The sequence below is a fragment of the Danio rerio genome, chromosome 17, assembly GCF_049306965.1.
Source record: "Danio rerio strain Tuebingen ecotype United States chromosome 17, GRCz12tu, whole genome shotgun sequence".
Taxonomy (NCBI): Eukaryota; Metazoa; Chordata; class Actinopteri; order Cypriniformes; family Danionidae; genus Danio; species Danio rerio.
The window spans coordinates 35,064,474-35,076,816 of NC_133192.1; the positions used below are offsets into that span (position 1 = coordinate 35,064,474).

The 12,343-nt window shown below is 35.3% G+C and overlaps 2 protein-coding genes across 2 annotated transcripts in view; one reads left to right on the forward strand and one right to left on the reverse strand.

Moving 5' to 3' along the window:
- The window catches only part of LOC137488123 (uncharacterized), a 590,350-nt gene that overhangs the window by 29,785 nt on the left and 548,222 nt on the right, over positions 1-12,343 (reverse strand). The window lies entirely within an intron of this gene.
- Positions 1-12,343, forward strand: part of xdh (xanthine dehydrogenase) — a 33,657-nt gene that overhangs the window by 17,978 nt on the left and 3,336 nt on the right. Inside the window, exons 20-34 of the mRNA XM_683891.9 lie at positions 7-103; positions 319-443; positions 708-841; positions 929-1,016; positions 1,104-1,190; positions 3,466-3,657; positions 3,735-3,880; positions 6,350-6,431; positions 6,516-6,611; positions 6,781-6,909; positions 9,164-9,238; positions 9,317-9,369; positions 9,485-9,599; positions 10,422-10,487; positions 12,055-12,243. Coding sequence (XP_688983.3) covers positions 7-103; positions 319-443; positions 708-841; positions 929-1,016; positions 1,104-1,190; positions 3,466-3,657; positions 3,735-3,880; positions 6,350-6,431; positions 6,516-6,611; positions 6,781-6,909; positions 9,164-9,238; positions 9,317-9,369; positions 9,485-9,599; positions 10,422-10,487; positions 12,055-12,243 — 1,674 coding nt within the window. The remainder of the gene's footprint in view (positions 1-6; positions 104-318; positions 444-707; positions 842-928; positions 1,017-1,103; positions 1,191-3,465; positions 3,658-3,734; positions 3,881-6,349; positions 6,432-6,515; positions 6,612-6,780; positions 6,910-9,163; positions 9,239-9,316; positions 9,370-9,484; positions 9,600-10,421; positions 10,488-12,054; positions 12,244-12,343) is intronic.

The window sequence follows — 12,343 nt, forward strand, 5'->3', positions numbered from 1 at the left end:
AAACAGGATGCTATTAACAACAAGTCATTCTTCGAGCCAGTTAGAACTATAGAAAAAGGAGATGTTGCACAAGGATTTAAAGACTCTGATCACATCCTGCACGGTATTTATACATCTATATTTTATTCCAAATCATAACGATACACTGCATTCTTCTGAAAAACATATACCTAATAAATAGATTACACATTATGTTTATTGATGAAACAGTATGTCAATCAATGGTAGATCTGCAGTTTTCTCTGCCACCATTTGTATCACGGTCAGACCTGCTTCTCTTTAATTTGATGAGTTGATCTTAAATATGTAATTCTATAGGTGAGATGCACATTGGAGGGCAGGAACAGTTTTATCTGGAGACTAACTGCACGCTGGCTGTCCCTCGTGGAGAGGATGGAGAAATGGAGCTGTTTGTGTCCACACAGTCGGCCTCCAAGACACAAGTAAATACACAAAACATTCAGTCTTTTAGGATTTAGTGTAGGATAGTAATTCCGATCCACATCAATACAATCATAGAATCAAAACAGAGAGATCCCAGCAGGCAGACAACATCATAAGACGTGTAATATTAGGTTAGATTTTGGTCATGATGTTAGGTGACTAAGCCGGATGATATTGGTTATCTAATTTTAAAATAGTATTAATGCAAAATATAACGTTGATTGCACTGTCCTGATGCACATGTTCTGCTGTGTTTGGCCCAGGCTCTGGTGGCTAAAGCTTTAGGTGTTCCTGCTAATCGGGTGGTGTGTCGTGTGAAGAGAATGGGTGGAGGATTTGGAGGGAAAGAGAGTCGGAGCACCATTCTATCCACTGTGGTTGCTGTTGCCGCACAAAAGTAAAATTTCACAAATAAATATTCATTTAATGTTGAGGATGAACTTTAAGTGTAGGTTAAACATACTGTTTTATGTTTTTCCTTTAGGGTTAAGTGCCCGGTTCGCTGCATGTTAGATCGTGATGAGGACATGCTGGTCACAGGTGGCCGCCATCCTTTCTTTGGACAGTACAAGGTAAAAGTATATACAAGTTAACCAGATATTGTCCTTGTCCTGATTGGACTTTAATGAAGCTCTTTTGCTTTGTAACATCATGTTTAGGTGGGTTTTATGAAGAATGGAAGAGTGATGGCACTTGAGGTGACGCTCTACAGCAATGCAGGCAATTCACTGGACCTGTCATTGTCAGTGAGTGCTTTTGAATGTCCTAAAAGTTTTAAACGTCTGACACCCCCCCTAGTGGTCAATAAGACTCATTACATATTCCCACTAACCCTGCTGACCCACAGTGGTGTAAAAGAGTTTAAGCATATTTCAAAAATTATGTATTCCAAAGCAAATACATATATATATACATATATATATATAAATGTTTATATATATATATATATATATATATATATATATATATATATATATATATTAATACTTAAAGCATAGGTCTCCAACTGGATTCCTGAAGGGCCGCAGCTCTGCACAGTTTTGCTCCAATCCTAATCAAACATAGCTGATCCAAATAATCAGGGTTTCTAAAGACTATTAAGCATGTGTAAGCTGGAGGTGGTTGGAGCTAAACTATGTAGAGCTGCGACCCTCCTGGAATTGAGTTTGAGACCATTGGTTTAAGGGACAGTTCACCCAAAACCAAAAATTCAAGTCAATAAATTTTACTTATCCGCACTTTTCAAAAACCTGTTTGAGTGTTTTTTTCTGTTGAATAAAAAAGTTATTTTGAAAAATGTGACCATTGACTTTGTAGTATTTGTTTTTATTCTTTGGAAGTCAATGGTTACAGGTTTTTAACAATTTTCAAAATGTCTTCTTTTGTGTTAAAGAGAAATAGAAAAGGTTTGAAAACACTTGAGGGTAATATTGGTATTTTTTAAGGTGAACTAGCCCTTAAAATGAGATATTTGGAAAAGAATACTGATCAAAATTGCAGAACACTTTCAGATTCACTCAGTTATAAGTGTAAATCTGGCACATGATGGTAGATTCCTTAGTTATCTGACAAATCCCATTTACCTTTACAATTTTCATTACTGTCAAGATGGCAAGTCTTTCTAAAGTGACCCAAACCCTCTGCACTTTCAGAAATAATGGTACAGAAGCTGTCACTGAAGCAGTACCTTTTCAAAATGTATATATTTGTACCTGAAGGGTTCATAATGTAATGTAATGTGTATTCATATAGCACATTTATCATGTATGGCCATACACCCAAAGTGCTTCACAATCATGAGGGGGTCTCACCACACCACCACCGGTGTGCAGCATCCACTTGGATGATGCGACAGCAGCCACAGGACAATGGCGCTATGGCACAGACAGTATAGTGTCCCCTTTATTTTTACTGGGCCTCCAGAGACCACAGGTTGAGTGCCCCCTGCTGGCTTCACTAACACAACTTCCTACAGCAACCTAGTTTTCTCTTGTGGTCTCCCATCCAGGTACTGACCAGGCTCAGCCCTGCTTAGCTTCAGTCAGTAACCAGTCTTGGGCTGAAGGGTGATATGGCTGTGGCTTATAATGGTACCTCAAAGGCACTTCTAGGCACTAATCTGCACCTTTGAGGTACCACTGTGGACTCTTTGGGTACAAAATATGTATCTTTTAAAAAGGCAGCTCATGTACCTTTATTTCTCAGAGTGTGGCAGCAGGTTTTTCATGCAAATGGACTAGACTTGATCATTACAAAGAAGTTGATTATTACAAATCTGTGATTATGTGACTCATTATATATCATCCTATGGCTGAAGATGTGCTGAAGTAATTTAAATCAAGGCCTGTTCACTTCTCACTCATTTTTGACCACTGTAACCTTCAGGAGTTATAATATGTCTTCATACTACAATCATTGCTGTTCTCTAATTTTGATCACTGTGTTTTTCATGAAATAATGGGTCTTCCTTGAAGTCTCTTGGCTATTTTGTAAAATACAGTTCTACTAGCATGATATAGTCACAACTTAATTTCCTTTTAAAAAAGCAACAAAAAACAGAAAAAAAACAAAACACAAAAAACAAAAAAACAAAGAAGAATACATTATTTCTGGGGGAAAAAATAAAAGTTTATAAATAGTCCTCTAATTAAGTTCTCAGCTACTGTGGCCCTTGCTGTTAGAATCAGCTTCCAGAAATGATCAGATGTGCTCCAACAATATGCACATTCAAATCAAGACTTAAAACACATCTGTTTAACTGTGACTTTACTGAATGAGCATTGGCAGATCACACTATAGTCTTTCTTTACTTCTTTATTTCCTGTATTTACACATTTTATTCTGTTGTTAATATTTTTTGTTGTTTTTGTTTGTTATAAATATATTTTATGTTTCTTTTATTCTTGTTTATGTAAAGCTCTTTGAATACGATTGTGTATGAATCGTGTTATATAAATAAATTTGCATTTGTCTTGCCTGTGGTCTCCACTGTAAACATCAGTTGTGTTTCTCAATACACAGATCCTGGAGAGGGCGCTGTTCCACATGGATAACTCCTACAACATTCCTAACATTTGTGGCACAGGCTACATGTGTAAAACCAACCTGCCGTCTAATTCTGCATTCAGAGGCTTTGGTGGGCCGCAGGGCATGATGATCGCAGAGAGCTGGATGAGTGATGTGGCCTTGAGCTGCGGTCTGCCTGCCGAAGAGGTTCAAACCGAATAATTATTTCTCCCGCAGTCTAGACACATGCACACAAATGTTTCACAATCCTCTGCTGCTTCCAGGTGAGGAGGATGAACATGTATAATGAGGGAGATCTCACACACTTTAATCAACGTCTGGACCAGTTCACCATCGCTCGCTGCTGGGAGGAGTGCATGCAGCTCTCAGACTTCAACAAGCGCAAGGATGCTGTGGAGAAATACAACAGGTCAGAAAAAAAACATAATTTTAGATAAGTGTAGTAGAAATAATATTATATGAAGAATTATCATAACAATATAGTTAAGTATGTGTTATTTTACAGTTCTGTGCAAATATCTAAAGGCCATCATTAGCTTTAGCAATGGGAAAAACTGTCATGAACAGGCCGGGTTCAGAGACCTAAATTTTATAGAGCATGGAACTACCTGAACAGAGGGGAAAATCTAAATCCGGGTGAATTCTAAGTAAACTAATCTCCATTAATTTAATCCTAATGAAAAGGCCAAAAGATAAATATATCTTGTCATTACAACTTTGCTAAAGAAGGCTAAATCAAGGCTTTTGCATAAAATTATATTATTCATTCATTCATTTATTTTCTTTTCGGCTTAGTTCCTTCATAAGTCAGGGGTCGCCACTGTGAAATAAACCGGCAAATTATCCAGCAAATGTTTTACGCAGCCCTGACTCGAATCAGTGACCTTCTTGCTGTGAGGCGATAGTGCTACCCATGGTACCACCGCCCTGCCCATATTATATTATATTATATTATATTATATTATATTATATTATATTATATTATATTATATTATATTATATTATATGTTCAATAATTTTCTTTTCAGCTTAGTCCCTTTATTAATTTGGGGTCGCCACAGCGGATTGAACTGTCAACTTATCCAGCATATTTTACACAGCGGATGCCTTTCCAGCTGCAACCCATTGCTGGGAAACATCCACACACACTCATTCACACACATACTGTACACTACGGACAATTTAGCTTACCCCAATTCACCTATAGCGCATGTCTTTGGACTTGTGGGGGAAACCGGAGCACCCGGAGGAAACCAACGTGAACGCGGGGAGAACATGCAAACTGCACACAGAAACGCCAACTGACCCAGCCGAGGCTCAAACCAGTGACCCTCTTGCTGTGAGGCGAACGTGCTACCCACTACGCCACCGTGCAGCCAATATTTTATTTTATTGTATTGTATTGTATTATATTACATTACATTACATTACATTACATTACATTACATTATATTATATTATATTATATTACATTACATTATATATTACTGCTGTTGCTTATAAAAACATTTCTGAGCTTGTAAAATAATAGTAACAAAAAGATAATAGATAATAGGTAATAGATTTTTAAAAGAAATTATTAATTATTAACAAAAAAAAGTGTAAAAAGTGTATAAACAAAAACTATTTAATGTTTACTTTGCTATAAAATCATGTACTGTACAACTGTACATCATAAACTTTTCTTTGTCAATAGAGCAGTATTACTGCTGCCATAGTTATCTAAAACTCTTAAAAATTTTGTTTGATTGAAATCAAGTTAAAATCAATAATGGATGAGGATGACACACTAATCTAGCTCGAAAAGTTGTAGTTCACCTAAAAATAAAAATAAAAATCAATGGCTAACAGCCATCTTAGTCTAAAAAATTATATGTACATACACAACAAAATTTATACAAATAGCTTCTGACGATACAAAAACCCTCTGTAGTCATTACTAAATATATTAAGTAAATATAACTTGACATTACTTAAAATACCAAGTTTTGCCATCAAAACTTAAACAGGTATGTTCAACTTACTCATTTGGCAGCAAAAATTAACATTTGAGTTTTTTTAAAGAAGTCTCCATGTCTCTCTTTAAATGACTGATTGCACTTGAAATTCTGCCTTGGCAACCACGCTGATTGGTCAGTATATGTTATGTGACACAAGGTGGTCATTTTGCTTGTGATGCTGAATTTCGCTGAAGCGCAACAGGACAGAGGCACTACCTGACCACATCTGACCCACCCTATACATGCAGGAGCGACACAGTGGCACAGTGGGTAGTTCTGTTGTCTCACAGCAAGAAGGTCATTGGATTGAGTCTCAGCTGGGTCAGGGACTGTGTGGAGTTTGCATGTTCTCCCCATGTTGGTTTGTGCACTGGTTTCCCCCACAAGTCCAAAGACATGTGCTGTAGGTGAATTGGGTAAGCTAAATTTTCAGTAGTGTATGTGTGTATATCCTGGTCCTCCAGGTTGGGGGTTGAGCGATGGCCTAACAATCCATCTTAACTCAATTAATATAGTTGTCAATTTCCCATTACCCAAACGAACTGAGGGAATCACTTTGCTCAAATTATTTGAGTAGTCTCAACTTATTAAGGTTTACAGTGTACATTGAGGCCATTTGAAGCAAAACGAATGATTTGTGAGAAAAACGTAACAGTATGTTTTATACATTTACAATATAATGACCTTGCACATACTGCAGAGTGTTGTGAATTACTTCAGGACTGTTTGCCAAGGCTAAAGACAATAATGCTGTAAATAATGTCCAGATCCTTGTTCAGACCAATTGTTTCACTTCATGAAACCTCAGCGTCAGCGTTTCCACCGCAAATACTGCAAAGCTTGGTGGGTAAGAATTGCTGTAACTTTTTATAATGCAGGCAGCACCGCTGGACCAAGAGAGGGCTGTCCATCATTCCCACCAAATTTGGCATCAGCTTTACTGCTGTTTTCCTCAACCAGGTCAGCTTCCATCCTCTCAGACTCAAACTTATGATTAGAAAGAGGTGATTGTGTTCATGTATGTGACAGAGATTTCTGATTCAGGCAGGGGCATTGGTACATGTGTACTCAGATGGGTCTGTACTGCTAACTCATGGTGGAACAGAAATGGGGCAAGGTCTGCACACAAAAATGGTCCAGGTAATGCAAAGTAAACACTTAAAAAAAAAAAAAAAAAAAAAAAAAAAAATATATATATATATATATATATATATATATATATATATATATATATATATATATATATATATATATATAGATATCGTTTTGATCACAATTCATGTTGATTTGAATGTTTTGTGTTGATTAGGTGGCTAGTAAAACACTTGAAATCCCCTGCACAAAGATTCACATTACAGAGACCAGCACTAGCACAGTTCCCAACACCAGCCCTACGGCCGCATCCGCCTCCTCTGACCTCAACGGGATGGCCGTCTATGTAAGCCTCATTCAACAGATATTCACTCTTTTTTTAATGCACACTCTGCAGTTCATGAGTTTAGGGTCAGTAAAATATAGTAATTTATAGTAAAAATACCATAGTGCTTTTGTAATATACTTCAGTAAAGTGTATCATACCGCATTTATTATGTTATTTACCATTAATTTTTAATGAAGGGAATAATATACTGTAGTATTTCTTATCGCGAACTGAAAAACTGTAATAAACACTGTAGAATACGTAATACACAGTTGTATTACATTAAACTGTGGTGTTCTAGTATAATATACTGTATACATTGTTGTCACTAGTACAGTGTTGAGTTGTTCAAACTACTATAGATGCTGTATTACTACAGCAACTATAGAATTCCCACAACTGATTCATCCAAGTATTTTACTATAGTATGGTTTAAAACATTATAACATTATAGTATTTGCTATAAATTACTAAAGAGTAAAACTATAAAGTAATACAGTTCGTTTAAAATGAATGAAATAATATGCTGTAGTTTTACCTATAGTGAACTGTAAAACTGTAATAAATACTGTACAATACTTTAATACATTAAACTGTGGTGTTGTAGTAAAATATATGGTATATCCTGTAGTTGTAGAAACTTGTACATTTTGGGGTTGTTTAAATTATTGTAGATGTTGTATTACCACAGCAGCTATAGAAATTACACAACCAATATATTATTTTAATATAGTATAGAACTTTAACACTATATTATTTACTAGAAACTACAAAATAAATAAATCATGTGAGCTCTATTTGATAGCATGCAAAGTGCTAGAAATGTGCATAATAAAAAGTTAATCCTCATCTAGCACAGTATGTGTGCTTTTATTCTCAGATAAAATGATTTGGTGCTCATTTAAAATACTGCTGTTGTTGTTTTTTGTGACCTTCTGTTTTTTTGTGACCCTGTTTCTTTTTCAACTGTGCAACTAATGCCCAGTTTAGCTTTGATGTCACAGTAATACATTACAGTTTAAACATATCCAATTTTAATTCAATTTGTATGATATTTTCATGTAATTAAAGTATTTTGTTATTAATTATTTACCCTCATGTTGTTTTAAACCCCTGAGACCTTCATTCATCTTCAGAACACAAATTCTAATATTTTATATGAAATCCAAGAGCGCTCTGATCCTCCATAGACAGCAATCATCCTGACTCTTTCAAAGTGCAGAGCAATACCAAAATTATCCTCAAAACTGACTGACCATATGCCTCAGTGGTTCTATATGAATATTATCAGCTACGAAAATCCTTTTTTTGTACACTTTAAACTTTATACAACAGTTTCTTCTCCTCTGTGCCATTATCCATTTGTTAGGTCGTGACGTAAAAAATACTGTTTCCGGGTCCAAACCGCTAAAATATTAGTTTGACCACTTTTTAGTCCTTTGACATATTAAAGTTGATTTTATATAAAAGCATAATGAACACATCAGTCTCTGGACTTGCTGGATCACAGACACCAATATTTTAACAGTTTATAAAAAATGAATCACTGTCTGGCCCTCTGATATTAGGCTTGGTTTTATATATATTGTGATCATGATTTCCGAAAGTATTACATTGCTTTGTAACCATTTATTACTACCATTTGTTAAGTCTCCCCGTACAGCTTGATATAGCGATTGAACTTGGAAGCCACTTTTGCGTAACGTTACACTTAACAAGTAGATAGAGCGCATATTCATGACAGTGATGTGTTTTTGTGTGTGCCCCACTGCTAACGCATTACCTTAGATGCGTCTATGCTTTGTTTCAAACAGAGGAACTTTTGAACATGCTACCTCCCTATACTGACATTCAGGAGATGAATAAAATCATTTTTGTTGTATGTGTGCACTAAAAGATTTTTCCAATTAAACCACTGAAGGCATAGTGTCTGTTCTGAAAATGTGGTACCTTTCTAGACTTTGAATGTCTGTTGCAGACTATGGAGGATGTGGGAGCTGTCTGATTTTATCCCAAATTTGTAAATTTGTGTTTTGAAGATGAATGATTATCTCCGGAGTTTAGAATGAATGAGTAATTAATGACAGAATTTTCATTTTTAAGTGAACTAACCCTATGAGAGTTTTAATTTTGCTGTCTTGGATAACATGAAATGAATAAAAAATTAAACAAAATGAAAAATTACCCACCCTAAACCTTTGAACTGTAGGTTTTCCAAGTGAGCATTTGCGTCTGAATCTTTTATTTCACAATACCTTGTAATGTTTCATAGAATGCTTGCCAGACTATACTACAGAGACTTCAGCCTTTTAAAGAAAAGAACCCCAAAGGCTGCTGGGAAGACTGGGTCAGTATGTAGTTTTTGTAATTATATATATATTCAATATGATGTATACATTACTCAACATATTAATGATATTTGCAGGTCACAGCAGCCTACTTTGACAGAGTAAATCTGTCTGCCAATGGATTCTACAAGTATGCTACTATAAACATACTATAAACAATAAAAATAAGCATTTTCACGTTTAAAAGTGCTTATCATGGTGCTCCTCATATAAATAAGAGTTAATACACTTCTCATATTTTATAGGACTCCAGATCTTGGTTATGATTTTGACACCAACTCAGGAAGGCCTTTTAACTACTTCAGTTATGGTGTGGCCGTCTCAGAAGTGGAGATAGACTGTCTAACTGGCAGTCATAAGGTAATATCTATGTGAAATGTCTGTTTTAGTGACTAGAGTACAACTACTTACATAATACATCAGATGCCAATGGGAGTAATAAGTACACAAGTGACAAGTGGCAAAACACAAATTAAGTTTCTGCTGGTCCATAGTCTTTGTAAATCTATCCCAATAATTTCAAGGTGCTCCTGTCAAAATTCGACTTCTCATCAATTAGAAATGATCAGACAGGAGGTTTTGAATATCAGAAAATAGACTTTATTCTCCATAATAAAGCCGAGAAAGAGCAGAGCAGACCCCAGAGCATTCTGAAGTCTCTCCTGGACAATTCCTTTCTTTGGTTCTCTTTTTCTCCTACTCTTTCTAAAGTCTCTGTGTTTTTCACAATCTTTATACAGGTTATTTGACACACCCCTAGGTCTCATTTTTAACACTTGACCATTTTAAATAGATTTCTACTCTAAGTGGTCCTGCTTGGCTCTCTGCCAGCTTGCTATGGTCAGCGAGATGTCACAGGTCTATGTCATGTCAGCAACTGTTTTGAAACCAAAGTTCTCTCTTCATAGATGCAACATAATCACTTGATAATATGTTAGTCATTCTAACTTCTGACACATATAGCTTCATACAAGTATTTAACATATATAATCAGTGCTTTACATATTCAGTTATTCTACACAATCAGTCATTCTTCAGCATAGTCTTCTTCTAGTTTTGCTCCTGTGCAGGCATACTCATTTTACACAGACATATCACTGTATTTTTAACACACGCTGGCATGTTTGCTGCAAACAATCTTCTTCACTCCAAAGTTAACGCTCTCTTTCTGTCTCCGGTCAGAATCTTCATACGTCCATAGTGATGGATGTGGGCAAGAGTTTAAATCCAGCACTGGACATTGGACAGGTATTTCCTCAGAACTGAATAAAGCAGATTAACCATTGTCAATATCATCCAACTGATCAATACACAAAATGATGTTCTTAAATATTGTAATATTCTGATCACGTCTTACTAAACTTACTGTTAACTGTGCAGTAAACTATGTACAGACAAAATTAGTTAAGTTTTTTTTAACTTAAACTTTATTGTGTTTTTAATAAACATGGTTATCAACAATGGTAATAGCTGAATTCCTCCACATTGACTTGGTTCAATCTGTATAGCATGGTTGATAACAAAAAATTACAAATTATGTACATAAACAAATACACATATATGAATATATACATATATGCATACAGAAACCTGTAAGTAAATATAAGAGAAAAAAAACTATATACATAATGTCAGAGAAGTACATAAATGAAAAAAAAGTGTCTACTAAAATTATTGTCAAACATCAAACAAAAAGAAAAGATAGTTTATTGTCACCTATATCCTGAGATATCTTAATTATTTCTCCTACGTTGTAAAAATTAAATAACTTAAGTTTTAATAATGGAGATCAAATTGTCATGTATTTGGTTCCAATGAAGGATTGTTGAAATCTTTGCTCTGTTAATTAAAGCAGTGGACTGTTCTAGTTGAACAATGTCTATAAAATAGTATAACCATTGCTGAACTGACAGGAGATCATCACTGTTTTCTTTGCAGCTGTTAATCCTGAAAAAAAAGTTTGTTTTGGATTCAAAGTCAAGTGACTGAAGAATCTTCTTTCAATAGGAAAAGGCAAGAGTCAGGATTTATGGTTATTTACAAAAATTACAATAAGATGGTGGAAAGTTAACCCAAAAATTGTAGATTGGGAGACATTCAGAAAACATGAAAAAAGCTACCCATGGACTCAGTATTACATTTAACACAAACAGGTGAAGAAATAAGTTTCAATCTAAAATGTTTTAGTGGTGTATAATATATACTATGAACTACATTGTAGTTTATCAATTGGTGAGCAGGATTTTTAGATGAAACTGAAATGTTTTGCCAAATTAAATCTCAATCAAAGCTGTGATTCTGCGCTCCAATCGTGGTAATACCAAGACTTCCACATTTCCCTTTTATAAGATTGCCATAGATAAGAAAGAGCTTATTAGATCTCCCCCTAAAGGGTTCAAGCCAGTAGACCACTGGATGACAGGATAAATCTTGGGAATTTTTCACTATTTGATGGAGAGAGGACTTCATTTGTCTTTGCCATGATGACTGTACATAATATTTTACTAGACGTTATGCAAGATACAATAAGTCAAGATACTCAAGATAGGCTTAACTAGGCTAGTTATGCTAATTAGGCAGGTCATTGAACAACAGTGGTTTGTATAGCCAACAGAAACAAAATATTTCTAAAGAGGTCTTATTATTCTAATAATTTCTTATTATTCTTAATAACAGTGACCTTTTTCCTAAATGAGGGAATGTACACCTTTTGTAAAGCTGCTTTGGGAAAATAATCATTGTTGAATGAAATAGGGAGTTTGAATTGAATTTAATTGAATTGAATTGAATTGATTTACTTGTGCTACATTTGCAGGTAGAAGGTGGGTTCATGCAAGGCTTAGGTCTGTTCACGCTAGAGGAACTTCGCTACTCTCCTGACGGTTACCTATATACTCGTGGACCTGGCATGTATAAGATTCCTGCTTTTGGGGATATTCCCAGTGAATTAAAGGTTTCGCTGCTCAGAGATGCTCCAAATGACAAAGCCATCTTTTCTTCAAAGGTTAGATCCACACTAAGAGCATGGTTTGTATGTGTTGATCTCATGTACTGTACTATGGTTACACCACAGGTAGAGAGTTAACCAGTGTTTGTCAGATTTA